This window comes from Lepisosteus platostomus, chromosome 17 (assembly GCF_059453375.1).
Source record: "Lepisosteus platostomus isolate fLepPlt1 chromosome 17, fLepPlt1.hap1, whole genome shotgun sequence".
Lineage (NCBI taxonomy): Eukaryota > Metazoa > Chordata > Actinopteri > Semionotiformes > Lepisosteidae > Lepisosteus > Lepisosteus platostomus.
In genome coordinates, this window is record NC_142627.1 from 18331685 (window position 1) to 18351854 (window position 20170).

At 42.5% G+C, this 20170-nt stretch overlaps 2 protein-coding genes across 2 annotated transcripts; one reads left to right on the forward strand and one right to left on the reverse strand.

Moving 5' to 3' along the window:
- Window positions 1-91: 91 nt before the first annotated feature.
- prepl (prolyl endopeptidase like) lies at window positions 92-9829 on the forward strand. The gene is made up of 14 exons (XM_088610074.1): window positions 92-641; window positions 1206-1334; window positions 1600-1666; window positions 2195-2410; window positions 2805-2931; window positions 3293-3509; window positions 4163-4351; window positions 5422-5625; window positions 6251-6426; window positions 6593-6809; window positions 7870-8019; window positions 8501-8624; window positions 9255-9343; window positions 9588-9829. The coding sequence occupies exons 1-14, from the start codon at window positions 459-461 to the stop codon at window positions 9642-9644; spliced, it is 2145 nt and encodes a 714-aa protein (XP_088466200.1). The 5' UTR covers window positions 92-458; the 3' UTR covers window positions 9645-9829.
- Window positions 9830-10056: 227 nt separating this feature from the next.
- On the reverse strand, window positions 10057-18531 carry slc3a1 (solute carrier family 3 member 1). The gene is made up of 11 exons (XM_088610075.1): window positions 18411-18531; window positions 17303-17707; window positions 16260-16439; window positions 15911-16065; window positions 15464-15589; window positions 13627-13746; window positions 12777-12901; window positions 11860-12061; window positions 11468-11650; window positions 11046-11165; window positions 10057-10666 (listed from the first exon to the last, which is right to left on the reverse strand). Exons 2-11 carry the CDS (start codon window positions 17703-17705, stop codon window positions 10226-10228), a joined length of 2055 nt encoding a protein of 684 aa, XP_088466201.1. The 5' UTR covers window positions 17706-17707; window positions 18411-18531; the 3' UTR covers window positions 10057-10225.
- Window positions 18532-20170: the final 1639 nt, after the last annotated feature.

Sequence of the window (20170 nt, forward strand, 5' to 3'; positions counted from 1 at the left end):
TAGATCATTAAGTTCGTCGAGCTCCAACTTAGACCGTGCCGTGCTTCTCCTAAGGGTTTGATTACTGTTGCCTTCACATACGCCATCCAGCAGCGCCGGGTGACTAAAAAACATGGAAATAGCAAAGGCATGACAAAAATGCTTTGCAGAATTATAGCGTGGTTGTATTATGAATTCCATGTTTTAAGCATTCTTTTTTTCCTCTGTATGTGTCAGTTAAACATAAAGTCTTTTTTCTTGAATATTTGATAGATTTGTCCAGTTTAGGCTTAAATAAGTTTAGTAGCTACTTGACAGTTTACTCAACTATTGATAACTTCTTGATACATTTAACCGCGGCAGGTTATCTCGATTGTGTTGCTTTACTGTTTCTCTGATTGCCAAAAGTAGTTACTAAGAAATCTGGAAGGGACCGGGTAACACAAATGGCAGTATTATTGAGGTGATATTATTGCGAGATGTTATTATATGAATTCTGTAATACCACAGCAATGGCTAAATTGACTTCGTTGCTGTTCCACGTTGGCCGGTCGCCTTGCGGGGCTCCGTTGGAAAGTGCAGGGAAAGTTGGGGGGCTCTTGGGTCTGCAGAAACTTGGGTTTGCTGCACCGCGTCGCCAGGCTGCTCGGTTCTATAGGCGGGTGAGAATGATTTCACATTTTTTTGTATGCGTGTCTGCAAATATTAAATTAAAGTTATCGTGCTTACTTAACATTTAACCTGCGCTAAACACTGGTTACATATCGCTTATTGTCTGGAGCCTGATTTTAGCCAGCATAAAATAATCGGAATCAGATGATTTGACGATTTACACTATGACTCTGCAGTTAAACACTGTAACATGCAATAAACCCTTGAGGTAACTTGAAACTACATGGTTCAGTGATTGTAAGAAACTTGCAGTTTATATATGCAGTCTACGATTTACAGGGAGCCAATGCAGTTCACATACGATGAGTTATATACTGAGGTTGAGTAGGTATAGCCCTAGACACAGATATTTGGACATAACGAAGCCGGTTCAGTAAATTAGTAGGTAATCCATAGAGTAAAGCATCGTAGTCATTTAATTTTGATAAAAGACATGTATCAACATTTCAGCATCATAAGACCATTTGTGAGCCCATATCAAAGTATTTGGCCATGTTTATAGTGGCATTTTATTCCCAAGTTATGAAGAAACCATATTTCCTTCTTCCCCACAGGGCATTGTGAAATCTACTCAAGAAGACTCTAAAGTCGAGCTGCGGAAGCTCAGAACCACAGAGCTGCACTTCAAGAGAAGATTAAGAGCAATATACAAGAGGTTTTCAGATTACCCAGACACAACAGTGGTGGGTACAGCTCTAAGAGTGTGTGTCCTCGACACAACTAGCGTTACAATAGAGTAAGAGTCTGCATAATCCTTTATGTGTTTGAGTGTCATGAAATTTAAGAAAATGTTAGCCAGGCTATTGCCATCCACAAGTATCGGACAGCTGTCAGATCACATTGAATAGTTATAGCTCAGTAGGCATCGTTTTGCTGAGACAGGAGCTCAATGAATAAACCTCCCGTGTCAAAAGGAAGAGATATTGCATGTAAACATTTGCCTTGCAGATCCATGGCAGAAACCATGTCTATTTTGAGGAGGGCGGCAACATATACAGAATGAGTCTGATCAATGGTAAGACCTTAGACTAGACCCTACAGTGACTCTGGGGAGAACTGTGCTGCTACACAATCCACCGTCAAAATGTGGTAGTCAGTGGAACATGCACAGTTTTGCTCATTTTGTAACAAAAGATGTGCTAACACTGTCTACAGCTACTTTATACCAAAACTGTAAAAGATGTACTTGTATGATTTTAGCCATTTGAGGATACAGTGAAACGCAAGTTAAATGACTCTTGTATATGCTTACCTGTTACCTAAAACTAATGTTTTTTCCTAATTTAATGTAAATCTTGTGCAGCCATGGAGGACTGTTTACAGACCCACATTAGGCTGTAAAAGAGGCTGTAGTTTTAGTCAGTTCTCTGCAATAACTTGCAGGGCTTGCCGACCATTTTCCTGTTAACATAACAAGTATTTTTGAAAATGCTCTTTTTAGAATTTCGCCCACCTCCCACCCTTTCTTGCAGTCCCTGCGCAACAGGCGTTGTGTATTGCCGCAGCGGAGCAGGGTGTGCCAGTGTGTGACTGTCTGTTGCAGATGCGAGGGGAGCTGAGCCTGTGCTGTGTGTGGATGGCTTGGTGCAGAGGCTAGGCTCCTCTGGCTGGACAGTGCAGCGGGTCCGACTCTCTCCAGGGGAGGCACTCCTGGCCGCGGCGGTGAAGAGCCCCGACATCGAGGAGGCCGTCTGTGTGATTGTACGACTGGGGGTAACACCCCAGCTTCTTCACACAGAGCCCAAAGTCTTCAGTTTTGGTGAGGGTGGATCGATGCAAAAATCTTCCTGCTCGACCAGCGTTGCAAGGTTACAAATGAAAAGAGGCCGTTTGATCATCTGTTGTGTTTAGTTGCTTATTGATCTATGGCTAACCAGCCATGACTTGAAGGACTCTTTGGAATGTGTTGTTCAAAAACAATGCAGCTGGGCTAAAGTACACTTCATGAATGGAAGAATTTGGTTTTGTTCCTGCTGGAATTCCTGAGAAAGAATGAAAAGTGTGCAGTTTTTAAATGCTTCTGAGACATCACATTTTTACCATCTCATTTGTTAATGAAACTTCAATCATACATAATCCTGATTTGTTTTGAAATACATCACTGCTGTTGGGCATAAGCTTGTGTAACTTTAGGATTCTCTCTGTCTTTGAAGAATGGGCCACAGACGGCATCCTTTTTTACACCAGTCAAGAAAATCTGCAGTGCCGTCAAGTTTACCGTCTTGTCCTGAGTGCAGAAGGGATTCAGAGGACCTTGGTCTACGAGGAGAAGGACCCAGCGTAAGACTGTTGTAACTCATCACTGGCTGTGCCCGCCCTATGGGTTACTTTGTCACTTGTTACTTGGAAGAGTGTGCAAGTATGAATTAATTTGTTGTAGTTCTCTTTAGCTGTTCCTGATTTCCTGCTTAGGCAAATCAAAGCAGATGCTAGGTTTTGTGATTTTGTCAAATTGAATTGTAAAATTTCAGAATAGGTCTTTGTTAGATGTTCAGTTCAGTCTACAGTGTGAGTGTGGGTTAAGAGCAAATGTTGACATGATACTTGCATAACAATGTGCTGTCTTGTGAAAGTGCCAACCCCACCAACGTGTGATTTCCACTGCACTGTGCAGAAGAGCCTTTCCTTGTGGATTTTCCAGGTTCTTTGTGGAGGTGAGCAGCTCCATGGACAGGCAGCTCCTGACCATTAACTGCAGCAGTAAACGCAGCTCAGAGGTGCGTGTAACACACTGCAGGTCCCCGCTCCTCTCCCCTGTTCTGGTGCAGCCGCGCCTCCCAGGCCTGCTGTACTATGCAGAGCATGCAGGCTCCCAGCTGTACCTCCTGGCCAACACAGCTCCTGATAATGAGTACCAGGTGAGCTGTCACAGATCCAGATCACTGTATTCGCTTGCCTTTTGTGCATTTTGTTAACATTTCAAAATGATGACTGCAATTTCATTATGAATTCTAATTGCATAATATAGGAATATATGACCCCTTTTCTGATTGTTCGTTCCATGTGTACATTTTACTAACTTTAGCCTTTATGCAAATGGTAGTTTTAAGGCACTATGCATTAATCAATGCTGGAAAATTTTGGAATCCAGATTATTGGTCACCCAATAGTAGCTGATCTCCTGTCTATAGCTTGTGGATATTGATTAGATGTTTTTGGCCCCCATTAGTTAATCACTATTCAACTATGATGCTTTCTAGTCAATTTGACTGTTGCATACTATAAGCATTAAACCACCTCAGTGAGCGATTTAGACTGGACACAGGTGATAGGGTGTCTCCAGTCATCCTGTTGAATGTCAAGTCAGGTGACAATAAAGAAGGAAATCATGTGCCCTGCATGTCAGGAGAACAGTGCCTATAAACTATATGTTTCTTTGAAGTAATCCAAATGTCTGCTCATTAGTTCGCATACATTTTGCAACTGAAGGGTTCCTATCAAAAACAGATTTTTCTCACTGTCATATTATGAACAGTGGCATTTTTTATTTAATTCTTTCAATTTAATTCAGCTACTGCGAGCTCCGCTGACTGCGCCCCGGATGGAGAACTGGCATGTGGTGCACAGGCCCACCCGTGGGACTGGGCTGATAGACTTGATGATGTTGGAGAACTGCAGTGTGATGGCCATGAGAGCCTGCCAGCAGCTCTGCCTGAACATCATTCCCCTCCCGGATCCTACACACATCACCACTGTCAGGGTGGGTGACCAGCACGCCTGTGTACAGTGTATAAGGAGACAGTCTTCCATACTTCTGTCATTGAAACAATTTCAGTGCTCGATTCCCTGCTTCACCTTGTCTGCGTCTTTGTCCAGAAAGCCTGCGAGAGCAGCTTGATTTGTTCAGCAGGTGCAGTATTTCTGTAATGTAAGTAGTCTAGAGAGAAAGGCAACCCAGGCCTGTTTGTCTGGAAGGACTGTGTGATGCATTTCAGTAAAACCTGAAATGCTTTTTGATGGCAATTTAAAGTCAAACACCGATGCAAAGATAAGTATTGCTCTGTGTAAGTGCCATGTTTTTGTCTTGGAGTAACTAGTAATTTTGTTAAATTACATTCTTTGTCATTAACCACATTCAGTGTTAAATTCTAGTGTTTGTCCTTGGCTTTTGTGACACCCAGGAATTATATTCCATCACATCGCCATTATGAGCTGTCATTATGACCTTCCATTTGTAGGTTTTGTATCATTGTCCATGATAAACACTTTCTTCTGGCTTTAAGAACATATTTTCGGCACCTGTTTTGATGGACAAATGATGCAAAATTCTGCACAGAATGTGGTCAGCTGAAGAATCACCAAGTGTCCTTCAGTTAAATGGGATTTTGCTTTTTTCTTATGTAATAATGTCTCACCAGCTGGGAAAGCTGCAGTAGAACAAAAGCTCTGAACATTAATTGTTACAAAGTTTCCAAATCACTGTCTATGGGCCTAGCAGCCAGTGCAGGAAACTCAGATCTGTGCCATTTATAGTGGATGCAGTGGGAGAAATTTGTTTTATCTGGACACAGTACAAGTCTTTCAGATGTTACAGAGTTCTATATGATATGTACACCACACTTTTTTCATGTTACGCTTGAAACTCCTTAGTAGACATAGTAATTTTAAGTATCCTGTAACTGTAATTAGCTCAGTAATTTGAAGTGATGAGAGTAGTGTTTAGTCACAGCACTGATGTTTGTCTATATACAGCATTTGTGAAATACCTCAGTGGATATTACTATTGGAGGGTGGTGCCATGCATTATTAATAAGTATGACCTGCCTGCAGCTCCCTCCCTGGGCCTGTGCTTTCGAGCACGGGGCTAGCAGAGTGATGGACAACCAGACCTTCCAGTTTGTCCTCTCCTCCCCTGTTCATCCTCCCGCACGCTTTCTGTACTCTCTGGGGAAATGCCAGCTCTACTCAGAAGACGAAAACCTGATACCACACCACGCTGCCTACAGTACTACACGAGTGGAGGCCACAAGCAAGGTACTTCAATGAATTATGCATTGACAGGCCGAAGGAGTGAAGGAGTGAAACAAAGGTCAGACTCATGTACTGTTTAGAGTATGTCATGCGAAACCGTCTGTACAAGTAGGTGTTGTCTTGTGTCAAGTGGCTTGAATGGCTGGCTTTGTCTTGGGGTGCCAGTCCACCCCTCCCCCCCATCCCGTAGATGTTTTCCTGAACAAGTGACTGCATGCCTGCCCTTTGGACATGTGGCTCTTTGTGCTACTGTTCAATGCTACGAGCTTGGCTGCAGGAAGGTGACTCCTACATAGTTTTTACAGTCAGGTCCTGGTTGATCTGTGTTATTAATATTATGCTAATTTGACAGATGAAGATGTTCACATTTCAGTTTAACTCCAAATCCTATCCTGGGGAAAAAGAGTTTGAGTTTAGACTTGCTATTGCAGTTAGACATGTCAGAGATGCATTAAGTGATTGAAATGTTCTTTAACTGTCAGCTGGTGGAGGAGTAGGAAAAAAAAACTAAAGGGAACTGAATTCTGATTTTTTTTCATCTACAAAAGAATGGTAACCTAAGATGGGTAATCTCAAATCTTGAGGCATGTCTGAAAATCCTCTTGATAAAGTTCTTCTGTGATTCCAGGACGGGACACTGGTTCCAATGACTGTCTTTCACAGGCATGCCAAGGATCGCCTGGGCAGTGCACCGCTGCTGGTTCACGTGTATGGTGCTTATGGGGTGGACATCAACATGGCTTTCAAACCAGAGAAGAGGATGCTGTTGGACCAAGGCTGGACTTTGGCCTACTGTCATGTCAGGTACTTCAGTGCTTATCTGCTCTTGGGCGCTGCAGATCACAATCTCAGCATAATGTCAAAAAGAAAGAAACAGCATCATTTTCATACTGTATCTCTGGAAAGCAGTGGTGTTCAGGGCTGGGAGCAATACAGCTCTCTGTAAGCCTCTGTGTGCTGTGCTCTGCAGGGGAGGTGGGGAGCTGGGGCTGAGCTGGCACAGGGCAGGGTGTTTGGAGAGGAAGCACCGCGGAGTGGAAGATCTGGAGGCCTGTATCAAGAAGCTGTTTGACCAGGGTATCTCCCAGCCCGCTTTGACTGCCATTACTGCACACAGTGCTGGAGCTATCTTGGTGGGGGCACTGTGCAATGAACAGCCTCAGCTGCTCAGAGCTGTCACACTACAGGTGAGAGAAACCTCTCAGCCACAGATAACATGTCTCTGACCATGTATTAGAAACTTGAACATCTGTATCTTTCTGGAGTAACTGGCAGTCTCAACTTCCACCTCTAGCAGAGCCCTTAAAACATTATACACTTTATAGCCATCTTCATTTTTGCTCCTGTAAATCATATACAGTATGATATATGGAAAGTTCTATTATTTATAATTTCAGTTAATACTGTACGTGTTGTATGCAAGCTAGAATAAGTCACACTAGCAACAAATAATACATTTTACAGAACAGAGAGTACTGCAGCAAGCCTTACATGTCATGCTTCTATTTATGCCCTGTCTGTGGATTCAGAAAAGCACACATTAATGATTTAATTAAACTAAAAACCTCAGTAATAGTGTGTACAACAGTGAAGGAAGGCAGAATGAACAAGCGCTCACAGGATGTGCAGAGCAGTGGGTTCTAACAGTAATATCTCAGAGAAGACAGAAACCCTACAATTGTGATGAATTATATCTGCTGTCTTTGACAACTCATTGAATCACTGTTGAAAATGGTGTGCAGCATGGTGAAACATGTTTGATGAGATCCAAAGGAGATGCATTGTAATAGTTTTTGAGGACGGAGTAATTTTACCCCACTTCTTGTTCATCAATTGCCATCAGCAGCCTCCCACTATACCATACTGTGCTTAAATAACTACGTGATCTTAACTTCGTGATCCCCTGTGTTTTATAGTAGATTATTGTTACGGAATTACTCACTACATACTCAACCTCATCTCTTAGACAAGTTACTATACACATCCATCCAGGATTAGCTGAATGTCTGAGATGAGACATGTCCGGCCTTTGTCTGCTGAAAAAGTGACAGTTTACAGGCCACTGTAAGCTGCTACTCAAACAGATGTTTGAGTCGTGAGACGCGCACCTTTTTGTACTAATGAGATTTGATTTTGTCACTCGAGGTTGTCTAGTGTCAATGTTCTGAATTGTTTTCCATTCTGTGTTTCTTCAACTCCTTTGGATTTTCCCCTTCCCTCATGCCTGCCCCTCCCCCACCCCCACAGGCTCCTTTCCTGGATGTCCTGGGCACAATGCAGGATGCCTCTCTGCCCCTAACAGTCGAGGAACGGGAAGAGTGGGGTGACCCCCTGGCTGACCCCTGCCACTGGGACAGCATCGCCAGCTACTGCCCCTGCCACAACATCACTCCACAGGTCAGCTCACAGCTCACCTCGGCCCCCTCGTGCGAGAGCACAGAACGCTGCCAGACTGCAGCGCCCTGCGCTCCGCGTACACAGCTGTACGGCGCCGATCTCAGGTTTCATGGTGAAAGACTGTGTAGTTCCCAGCTGAACGCTGTAGTGGGAAGTGTAATCCTCAGTGTAGCAATGAGTTGGCTAATCCAGCAGAGGAGACAAAAGTTGATTCTTTCAAGGTTCTTCCTGTGTAGGACCTTTGATAGATGAAGTAATTGAATCCTGTCCTCCCTTCTAATTTCTTGCGAGTAACCCATTTTATTATCCTGTTTAGAAAGATGACAGATGATCAAATCTCTTACTATTGTTAAACATATCAAGCTTTTGATGTTCTTTTATTCTATTTCTTACCACTGTTATGGAGTTTGCACAGATCATTTCATTGTTCTGCTTGCCTGAGAATTAACACTGAACATTGTCAAATGCAATTCTGTTTCAGAGATACCCCTCCATGCTGATCACAGCTTATGAAAGGGATCAGAGAGTACCACTGGCAGGAGTGCTAAGATACATTGAGAGGCTGAGAGCAGCAGTGCAAACACATAGTGGTCACAATAAAACTGGTAAGCAGGCTTGCCCATTAACCTTTGAAACCATATTACAAGGGAAACAAACAAGCCATTTAAAAAAATTGATCTACCCAGACAAGGACATATGCCTATTTATTTTCAGTATTATACTGTAGGAAGCATCTTTTTCATTAATTGTGCCTTTGATTCATCTTTTTATAAATGGCAGAAAGTAAGGCTTGGAGTCAGACCTGGTGTTCTGATTTTGCTCTCCAGATCACTATTGCTAAAAAGCTGATCCCTGTTTCTACATGCTCTAATTTAAGCCTTTCAAGCAAGCATTTCTTACAATTTCTGCAGCCTTACGGAAAAGCCTTACGGAAAATTTCCCCCTGGTTCCTTCTGCTAATGTACTTTCTGTAGTGGTTAAACAGCCACCATCAAATATGAAGTTTACCATTTGTCTGTTCCAGTGTGTCAGGAAAATGGTGACATTGTCATACAGCACAGTAGAGCATCAGCATGACTTCAGATTGTACAGGGTGATTACTCAAGCTCTTGTCCTGACTGAAATAACACGTATCAGACCAATTTCAGAATGCAAGTGTACATGTACACAATGATCTCTGAAACTGAGTTTATTTAAATCTTTAAGGGCTTTTCCATGCTCTGCTCTTATTTTAGAAGCAGAATCTTTGCCGTCAGTTGTTTTAGATGTTCAGCCAGGGAGCGATCACTTTGGCCCTGAAGACCTTGACAAGTCTCTGAATGAGGTAAGAGCGCTGTGATGATTAAATCATACTTAGGGTCCCAATTTACAAAGCTTTACCTGTCCCACATCTCTGAGTTTTACAGTAAAAGTAAAAAAAGTCCAAGGACCTTATTTAGTTCTCCATCATCACTGGTATGGGTTTGTCAACACAAAATAATAAAAAATAACCTTTGTGCTCTGAAATGGGCTATACTGTGCCTGACTCAAGAATGATTTGCTTATTTTCTTTTTGCCCTTCTCCTTAGATTGCCAGGCAGTATGCATTCCTGTACAGAGAGCTGGGGATTGACTGGCAGTATTGAAGAAAGAAGAACAGACGATGCCAAAAACCTGCTTCACGGTGGAAACTGGCCAGACAATGAACGTGGAGGGGGAAATGTTAACCTAAGAGTAATGTTTGAAGTCTGGCAATGACGTGTGTGAACAGACTAGTCAAGCTCAGGGCCACATGAATTAATCACACCTGCAGAAGGCTCCACAGCCCAAACGTGTTTTTTCTGCCTTTTTTAGTACCTATTAACATTTAAACCTATTACTTGTTCCTCCACATTAACTAATGTCATGCAAGTAAGAGTCCCCAGGTCATGTAAAAAACAGCCTTCTCCTGTTTGACACGTTTTAACCTCCTTGTGAGAATTTTGTATAATTTCCCTACGCTCCAGAAGCCCAATAATATCCTTTGAAAACAAGTTACACAACAGAGGAAAAGAAGGATTTTTTTTACTTGCACCTATTTAATTGTAAAGCGAACAGATTGTAAAGCATTGTTCTAAAAACAATCTGATCAAAGAGGCAGAAAAACTGTTATGCTTAGCAAATCCTTCAAGACTCTGTGATTGTCAAACCCCGTCCGTATGACTTTCCACACAAGTCATACGTTGTGTCAGCAGTTCTTGTACAGGATGCCCAGTGTGCTTTGGTAGCAGGCTTTCTCCGAGACAAAGCACTTGTCCTGGAAGGCGGGGCTGTTGTGGACGAGGCGGGTGGCCGTGTACTCCAGCACCAGCCCCTCCCCCCGCTCCGTTTCAAGACGGGCTGCTTGCCGACTCTGGCCGGCGCCCGAGTCGCGGGTGCTCATCCGCACGCTGAGCTGCGCTGGGAGATCCGGCAGCACGGAGGCCAGGTCCGTGGTGGTGCGGTTGGCGAGGTTGAGCACGATGAGGAAGGCTCGGGGGTAGCCGTCCAGCTCCCTGACGAAGGCGAAGATGTCTTGGCTGCTCAGCACAAAGCAGGTCCAGCCCCGGTGCAAGGGGAGCTCGCTCTCGCGCAGGAAGCTCAGGGCACGGTACTGCTGCAGGACGGACCAGCTCTCCGCCTTCTGCGCCTGGTCGTGGAAGAGCAGCAAGGCTCTAATAATACCCCAGCATCCCCATCATCATGGACAGGCAAGAAAGCAAAGCCTTCTGAGCAATGGGGGACATGATCCTCACTGGAGCAGTGATGCTGTACAGGTGTTGAGACCCCATCAGTGTGATGACAGCTCTTGGGAGTAAATGGCAACTAAAGGCATTGCAAAAATTATCAAGGACGACTGGAGACTATTTATGTTGGCTCTATTCCACACTGATGTGTGTTAACACTTTGACTACAGGCTTGCCCATTAATGCCTGCGTCTATTTTATTTTTTATGTGCCATTCTAACACACTCTCCTCATAAAAACCACATGGGGGACACTTTCAAGCCTTTGAACAGCCAGCCTTACCTCTACATTTACAGTCACGTAGTCCGGGTGAACTGAAAGCCAGGTTTTGTTCTTGCTGAACCCAGCATTCTCAGTGCTGTCCCACTGCATCGGTGACCTCGCTGGGTCGCGGTTCTCACTCTTTGAGGAGAAACAAGATCACAAGACAAGTTAATCTCCACCATTTAACTGCTAGTGTATAGGCATCTGAGTTTGTCTCCCACCACATTCAAGAGATCCTGCAAAATGATGTGAGAAATTACTTCTACCTCTATTGTTAGAATGAGATGTGAATAGTGACCAGAACAGCTGTCAAACTACTGAGATATAAGTGGAAAGACTTCTGAGATTTAATTCTGACATAGTTCTGTGTCATAAAAATATATTCAACACTGGCAGGACCTGTATGAATACACTAGAGCCTGCAATTTGCAGATACTTACTATATTGAACTTCCCTAATGGGTCTTGAATCTCACTGACAGACACGTTGATGTTTTCCATACCAATCTCCTCACCATAATATGTAGTGGGAGTACCAGGCAGAGTGAGGAGGAGCATATTGATAACATTGATGTATTCCTTCCCTGTGCGTGATAATATTCGACTCTTATCATGATTTCCAACCTAAAGAAAAAAGATATTATCAGTAATACAGACAGAAACAGTTGAACACTGGACTTTTCTAATCCAATGTTCCTTATTTATAATTGACATGCATTTTTCAGTTTTATAATTCAGTTATTACCAGCAAACTAGAAAAACCTTTCTAGTCTATTTTAAATGTCCTAAATAATACACAATGTACATTTTTAATAGATATAAGAAAGACATACCACCCAGTTTGGCCATTTTCCTTTTGGCATATTAGACATCCATAAATCCACGAGTTTGAAGGCACCATTACCAGACAGGTTGTCAGGAAGATCAATGAGGTAGAAGTTAAAAGGGAAATCGGCTTCTTTTACAAGAGGGGTTCCATAGTACATCATAGACTTGTCAATCTCTCCTTCATCATAGGACTCTGTCACCATAAACCTTGGACACAAGAGTCATTGGTTAGTGTGGGAGGAAGCACAAGATAAAGTACTGGCATCCTTCATTTTTTATTGCTTTCACACATTTCATTAATGGAAGGAAATTTAATCAATTATTCTCTTCTTAATTAAATTTGTTTTTAGTTTTTTCATTGTTTTGTTTTGCATGGAAGAAAATGTGATATACACTTTAAATCCAGACTAAAACTAAACTAAGAAGACTAAGAACTGAGAGATCTCAGTTCTGGAAATTAAGATTCATGAATAGACTCAACATTTCCTGTATGGCTGACATTGGCAGAAAGGTCCAACATTGCCTCATAGCTGCAAGTGTAGCATCATCTTGTAAGCAAACACAATTACCGGGGAGATCCTATTCTATCCAGTATGCTTTTTAAATAAGAGATAATAAATCCACTATTTAGGGCATAAATATTGAGAATGACCATTGATTATCAGCAGTGGGATGCATAGAAGTGCTTGAAGATAATGTGAAAATTAAATGTAGTTAGTACAATTAGGACAACATGATGAAGAGTAAACCTTATTTGTAACTCTTAGTTTTATTCTACAGCCATAGAATTTCCAAGGCATAAAAAGCCCAAGTAGGAGTAGGAGAGTTCATGGGTGCATTCACATCATGCTGTATGCAAATGAACAGAGTGGTTGGTAGGTTGAAGGAGATCAGATAAGGAAAGCTGTGACGGGGGATATACCTGTAGCGGCCTGGCTCTCTGCTGTACTCATCCATCAAGGCACGCCACTCTTGCAGGATGGTATGCAGCCCCAGCTGAGTCGTTGTATAGTCATGATAAAGCTCAACGTGTGAGCTGATGTTCTCCTGACCAGGAAAGCGAAAATTAGTGCTGTCATTGGCCCCTCCAATTACCTTAGTCTCACCTACTCAGACTGGCACAGCGCAGTTCTGTCCTGCTTGATTTACAAGGATTAAACATCAGAAATAGAACCTTCAAATCAAAATTTTAAATCAAATTTGCGCGAGTATTTTTTTTGGCTCTAATGTTTGGAATTACAACAGGAAACAGCCTATCCAGCTAGTAGGTAAACAAAATATTTTTTTTCTGTAAAACCTAGATAAATAGATAACATCAACTTGTGCCAGTCATAAATTTAAATTTAATTTAAATTAAAGGTGATAAAACTTATAAGAAGACCTGAAACAGCACCCACTGCCTTTCCACTTTCATAGGCCTTCCACTAACTTCCTAAACTGCCCAGGCTTTTCACTGACTGCCATTATTCTCCCTTCCTTGTACAGAATTTTGCCAAGAACAATGAGTCTGTTTCTAATTGGATCTGTGACGTGTACCCTTGGTACAGTTTCTACCTGGGCATGAACAAATGAAGGATGTTGAATTGAGTCGCAACTCTAACTTAGTGTACTTAAGAAGCTTAAGTTCTCTGTCACTTCTTATTGCAATGTCATTTAAAGCATCATAAGCCAAGGCTAAGCTTCTTGATTTTAAAGATTCTGTGTCCCTAAATGCACAGATGTCAAAGGAACACAGCTGTTAGCACTTCTGTCTCATTAAGACCAAGACTTACAGGGGGTTGATCCGAGTTCACCTGAGGTTCATTCCTCAAGTGTTGAGCTTCCAGCAGGTGCTTCACGGCGTCCACTCGGAATCCATCCACCCCTTTTTCCAGCCAAAACCGGATCACATCCTGAAAAATGTAATAGAAGTCTGGAGAAAAATGACAGTTCAAAGACTTCAGCAGCCCACAGTAAAAAAAAAGGTTTTCTGTTGCATTTAAATTGTTAAATGAGATTTATGTTCCTCCTGTTTTGACAAAGGAGTCCGTATAACCCCTCCAAAAAAACCCTGGATTCACAAGATCCCAAACCTCCAAACCTCAGTCTGAACAGAAAAGCGATGGTAGCAATATATAACTGCCGTCCTAACTATATCATTATACATTTGCATTCCTTTTATTCAGCAGATTCTTTGTCGTTATGATTAACAGTATATGTTCTTTGGACTTGGAGATGTCTGAATAAGTACAGGTAAACTCTGTACATTCAGCTAAGAGAAAGGTAAAGCTCATAGTTAAAGATTAAGTGCTAGGAAGACAGACTAACAATAATGTAGTAAAAATGTATTAATAACCTGCTGAGGTAACACCACTGAGCTTGCAGCTGAGAGGCATTCCTGTCGTTTAAAGATTAGTTTTCCAAGACTTTATCCAGGATCAATTTGAGAAAAAATGGTTAACTTTACAGACAATATTTCTGGTAGCTAGTGTAAGTTTAAGCTTAAAACATGTAATTGTGAAATATTCACTTTGTCCATTCAGCAGCTTCCATGTCACTGTGCCGAGGGGTTGCTTGACGAATGTGTTAATGGTATGGAGAAAGCGATCTGTGGTTTGACAGTAACAGAAGTGGCCGGGGAGCAATCGCTGCTCAGCTTGTTCCCAGGGACAAGGCAGCTGGAAAGGGTCCACCTTGCCATGAACTTCCTGTGAGCTTGCTGTAGCCCTGGCTAGGATTACTGTGCCACCTGATCAGACATAAAGAGTACTCTGTGATGACTCCCTTGGGGAGAGCACACAGTGAGATCTGTACTCAACCCTGAAAATCGGAAAAAAAATGGCACTCCTCGAAGAGACAAAAACATCCAGAAACACAACCCCACTGAATGAGACAGAGTGTGATCCAAAACTCGTGGGCATCAACATAGAATTGCTGTACGTGGTTCAAGGGAAGTCAATGAAGGAACTGATGGTGGGATAACCAGTTTTTACCGGTACTGCATCTATGATTCTCTACCCATGATTAAAATTCTCGCAGTAATTATACGAGTTGTGAGTAAAGCTTTGATATGAATGTGTGGAAAGATTTGCGACGCTCTCCTCTACAATCTGAGGGCTTTTTTCTTGGTGACCCGGTACAAATGAAAACACTAAATTACTGGCAGCCTGTTGTAATATTCTGTCCTAAGGTTGTTGTCGGGTAAAACGTTTTGAAGAAGTTATGTTTAAAGCAAGAGTTAGAATCAGAGGTTAGAACACATCTGAGGGTGCGCAGAAAAAAATTGGAAAGCTTTCACTTAACACTCTCACATGATGCTGTTTTTCACCTTTCATAGTTAATTGTAGCATTATTCATAAAAGCTAGAAAACTCAGTTTGAATTTATGTTTGAATTAGGGGTGGTAATTGAGTTGGAGTTTATGAAAAAGGGTTCATCAGTCAGAACATATTGCAAAGCCTTCTGCCTTACAGAAACAGTTCTACCCTACCAGTGGTACTGGAAACACAAACAGTACTATTACATGATCATACTGGAAAGAGAAACATCCCTCATTTTGGTGGAGTTAAGCCATAAGAGTCTACAGTATGGAGAAAGCTGGGAGTCACCCAGGGAAGCTCTGAATACTTACCATCATTTCTTTCATCACCTCAGGGTTCCGATAGTTCAGATCCGGTTGCTCTTTCAGGAACTGATGGAGATAGCACTGGTTCCGCATTGGATCGTACTCCCATGCTGAGTTTCCAAACACGCTCACCTGGAATAACATCTCACAGTTCTCATTGCAATCCAGGGAACGCTCCTTACTGTTTTACTAGTTCTCTGCTTGAAGCTGAGAAATGGTCAGACCTGTCAGGAGCTATCATTGGTTCTGAGAATGATGTGAAAAACCTTCAGCTCAATTTAGAATCTGGATTTACTTCTTAGAATGGGTTAAAGCTTTAACACATCATTACAGGCCTATGTGGTTGATTTGCATTCATGGCCATCTAACGTACTGCACTAAATATTGCATTTTGAGGAAGTATGCCATCATTCTACTTTCTTACAAAGCAGTTGCTGCATTCATAAGGCTCACCCAGTTGTTAGGATAAATAGTTCCATTGGTTGTGTTCTGACAGTCGTGCCAGATATAGTAATCCTTGTACTTCTCTGTCCCATTTCGACTCATCTGAAACCAAATATGCTTGTCGCTGGTGTGGTTGGGAATGAAGTCCATGATCAGTTTTAGGCCTGAAGAAGAGAAATTACACAATATGAAACCACAAGGTACTGGAAGCAACTTTTAACATATAAATGATGTTACACATAATGCCACATTCCATTTCAGACACTGTTGGCTGCCTGTATTTATTTTTCTAAAATACAGTACATGCTATATAGCTAGATCTGATCTCCTCTAAACTAGGTGGTGTGCTTTGCAGTACCCTTGTCATGCATTGAAGCAAGCAGATCTTCAAAATCTTCCATGTTCCCAAAAATGGGGTCGATGGCCCTGAAGTCCTCCACATCATAACCGAAGTCCTTCATGGGGGACTTGTAGAACGGGCTGATCCAGATTGCCTTCACATTGAGGTACTGGAAGTAGTCCAGTCTGCTCTGAATACCTACCAAAGAAGTGGAATGAGTTTTACATTCAGAGTGAGACGCGCAGAAAGAAACAGAGTGGAGTCTGGCTCAAGGGAGTCACAACTGAAGTACTGTGCATGGAGACATTCCTAACACTATGTATTACAATGTACTAATATTTAGTACTATATACTGAAATTGGGGGCATCAATACATAAACAATGTTTTCAGAGTGAGGGATAAGGTTAACATTGAAATATTTCAGTCGAGTACAAATCAGGGACACAGCTATTGTGTCAGATAATTACCCTTTGAGCATAAGTATATTCCTTCCCCAGAGCAGTGTCTGAAGCCATGTGCTAATGTCTGTAACATGTTTATGAACTACAAAGCATGTGAGTCACCTATCTCAACCAGTACACTTGGATTTTTAAAAGCAAAAAATGAAAATACTTTCTTTTCATTTAAAAAAATAATTTGACTGTGGTTTATGTTTTCCTTCTGGATGCTGCCTATGGTTTTTTGGATACAAAGTTTTACTACCACCCATAAAGGAGGCCTATAAAAGCAGGGGAGTGTTAAATGTGCAGTATTTAAAAGCAATTTATAATGCCAGTCATTAAGGTTTGGAAAAAGTAGCTTCACGGCTTAAGATAAGGATCTGCATTTACTTGGCACAGCATTTGCTAACAATAAAAGTTCACTTACTCCTAATCTTGAAATGACATTCTTTTAAAATTATTCAAATGAATTATTATGAGGAAGACCACGTCAGATAAAAACTTAAGTTTTGTTTGTGCCTGTTGCTTGAATTATAACACCTGGAAAAAGAAAAATAAGTCTGGTAAAGTCTGGTACATCCTGTAAATACAACACAAAAGAATGCCTCATCGTACAGCACCTTTCAGGTCTCCGACGCCGTCGTTGTCCGAGTCTTGGAAGGACCGCGGGTAGATCTGGTACACGGGCGACAGCTGCCACCAGCTCAGGCACCGTGGGGACAGCGCGACGACAGTGACGGTGAGCGTCACCAGCGCCACTGTGCACAGCACGCTCAGCCAGAACAGGAGCTCGCGGGGCAGGCGGTAGCGCGCCTGGCTCGAGTACCGCAGCAGGACCTCCTTGGGCATGCCTGCGTAAGGTCTGATCTGGGTATAGTCACCCTCTTGCACCCCCGGCGACAACGCGATAGCCGGCGCGCTGGGGTCCTGCTGTTGGCTCCCTTCCCCATACTCTTCGAACCCAGCATTTTCGAGTCCTTCTTTCAGCTCTATAACGCTGCCGTTCAGGTCCTCTTTAGACATAGCTGTGAAAATCAACGTGCAAGAAGCTCCGGTTCTTAGAAGTGCCTCGAAACTCACATGCAGTTAATACTACTTCACCCTTGACCGCTCTTGTGGACTGCAGAGTCCAGAGTGCAGACCAGCCCTCGCATAAGGTATAAAAGGATTATAAAATGCTGTTTCAAGTACTAAACTGAAAGGCGGGGTTTTCCTATGTACCAAGCACAAGAAAATCAATTCCTTATCAGTCATGTGCGCATAAGCAGAAAGCCACAATAACGTACTGTTAGTAAGTACCTCGTAACAAAGCACATTCACCAAATGTAATTACAAACTCTGGAAAAGAATGCTCCTTGTTCTTCGATATGTGAATAACCTACTTAATAATCTTACAATGGCTGTATGTTGTCTTACGTATGGTTTGTTACAAAAATAGTTTAAATGTACCTTTCGTCTTCGAATAGGATACATTTAAACTGGACAAATTTAAGGAATTCAAAGATGCTTCAACACGAGTCAGACATTTTCAACTCGGAACACTTCATAATCGCCAGCATTCTGGGTTCAGGAATGTGGTGTAATTCTATCAAATATGCGAGAGTAAAGAAGATGCAACGAGTCTTCGTAGACAAGGTTGACATGACCGATCTTGCACCACATATTTCCCCCACTTTGTAATTAATATTCTCCGGAGCGAAGCAGGAATTTTACTCTGTAAAGGCATACCTGGCGTCGACCGAACATGACAATTAGGGTATCAGCACGACAATCGTTTGACACCTCTGACGGGTTCGCAGAAAATGCAGCTTGTGTAAGTATCTGCGCATGGGGTGCTAATTAGTCACAGGGCTCGGGTTTCTGATAACATGTTGAGGAATCATTTACGCACACGCAAGATGCATGCAGAGTGGCGTTTGATTGAAGGAGTTAATCCCCTCATTGTCAAGCCTGCTACCAACAGACCACAACAACCTGTAGGACCGGGTCTCTTCCCAGGCTCATCATTGCCAAAACACCCCGGTCTTACGCAGGCTGCAAATTCTCACTTCCATTAGTTTACGGCTAACAAAAGCGGTTAATCTTAGGTGTAAAAACGACAGCTTAAATTGCCAATTTACAACGGCTCCTGTTCATGTCCGCTCCACAGGTGTAGATTCTTATCGGAAAGTATGCGAGTACACTGTGTACAGATCATTTGGAGGTCACAAACTAGGAGCTGTCTCCTGAACAGAACCCTACGCATTCAAATAAGCAGACTTGACAAAGAGATATTGCTGTATGAAACGGACAGTGCAAAGCATAAAGTGGAGCAATATCAAACATATTAGCACTTTTCTCCGTGTGTATCATGCAGGTGGTAGTGCAGGCTATCGCACAGAAGGTTGGGGTGTGCAATTTCACATACAGTGTTATCGTAGGGAAATCAGAAGATCTCCCTTTTTGAGTTTGTATTATACCCCCAGTACCCCCAGTGCCTCCTGGTGGCCAAACTTGGGCTCAGCAAGATTTGAAAAACGAATAAAGTCAATGAATAACGCTGTGGACCAAAGAACAGAACAATCAGTCTTATGGATTGATAAACTGGCTGTGGAGAAAGAACAGTAAGGTAAATACAGCCTGTAGTGGTCAAGTCTGCGATGTTCTTTCTCTAAAGGATGTAATTTGCACAGTAAGGCCCTGCTCATATGGCTCGGTAACTGACAAGTGTGTACATAAAGAGGTGAAAGAAGGCAATGTTTAAACCAGACGTCATCTTAAAAATTACCCCAAATGTGCCCACGGTGGCAAAATTTTTAAAAGCACCCCAGATATTTCCATGGCTGTATTGTAATACTCTATATATTGCAATGAGAATCAAGAAGACGGAAAATAGCTTTAGAACAGAGTAATCCCATAAAATGTTGAGGGAGGTTCACCAATCAAGTTTCCAACCAACTGCATCCATAGGTTGTGGACAAAAAAATGAATCACCTGGGAAAATGAGAGAGACCAAGGACATTGAAAGCAAGGGCTTCAACAGAGATGGGACCCATGTGGTTATGAAACAAATAACATCCCAGCATGCCTAAATACTGGACAGGCCTGGTTGACTATAATTATGGCCACAAGAGACCTCAGTGACTTTGAAACAGGGCTGCTTGTTGTGGAACATTTGGAAGAAGCTTCAGTGACCAAGACAGCTCAACCTGCTAATGTTTCACAAGCAACAGTGTGTAAGGTGATGTCAGCATGGAACACGGAGGGAAATATGTTGCCAACCTGGGGTGTGAGCTAGGGGTGATCGTCTTAATTCAAACTTGTCCACCAAGAACACCACAGAGCAGGATACCACAGCTGGGTTGCAGCACACAAACTGCTCATCACACTGGTACTGCATGTTTTCAAGTCCACCAATACGAAGAGCACAGTCAATGGACTATGGAGCAATGGCAAGATATGATCTGGTGAGATGAATCATCCTTCACCATGTTCTTAACGGACGAGTT

Bases quoted from the DNA above. Each gene is read 5' to 3' on its own strand.
- slc3a1 (XM_088610075.1), bottom strand. From the start codon at position 17,705: ATGTCTAAAGAGGACCTGAACGGCAGCGTTATAGAGCTGAAAGAAGGA. The intron at 16,440-17,302 runs GTGCTGTACGAT...CTTCTTTGGTAG, and splicing joins CGGCGTCGGAGACCTGAAAG to GTATTCAGAGCAGACTGGAC. The intron at 13,747-15,463 runs GTAAGTATTCAG...TACATTTTTCAG, and splicing joins AGGTGATGAAAGAAATGATG to GATGTGATCCGGTTTTGGCT.
- prepl (XM_088610074.1), top strand. From the start codon at position 459: ATGTTATTATATGAATTCTGTAATACCACAGCAATGGCTAAATTGACT. The intron at 1,667-2,194 runs GTAAGACCTTAG...TGTCTGTTGCAG, and splicing joins CAGAATGAGTCTGATCAATG to ATGCGAGGGGAGCTGAGCCT. The intron at 8,625-9,254 runs GTAAGCAGGCTT...CTCTTATTTTAG, and splicing joins TAGTGGTCACAATAAAACTG to AAGCAGAATCTTTGCCGTCA.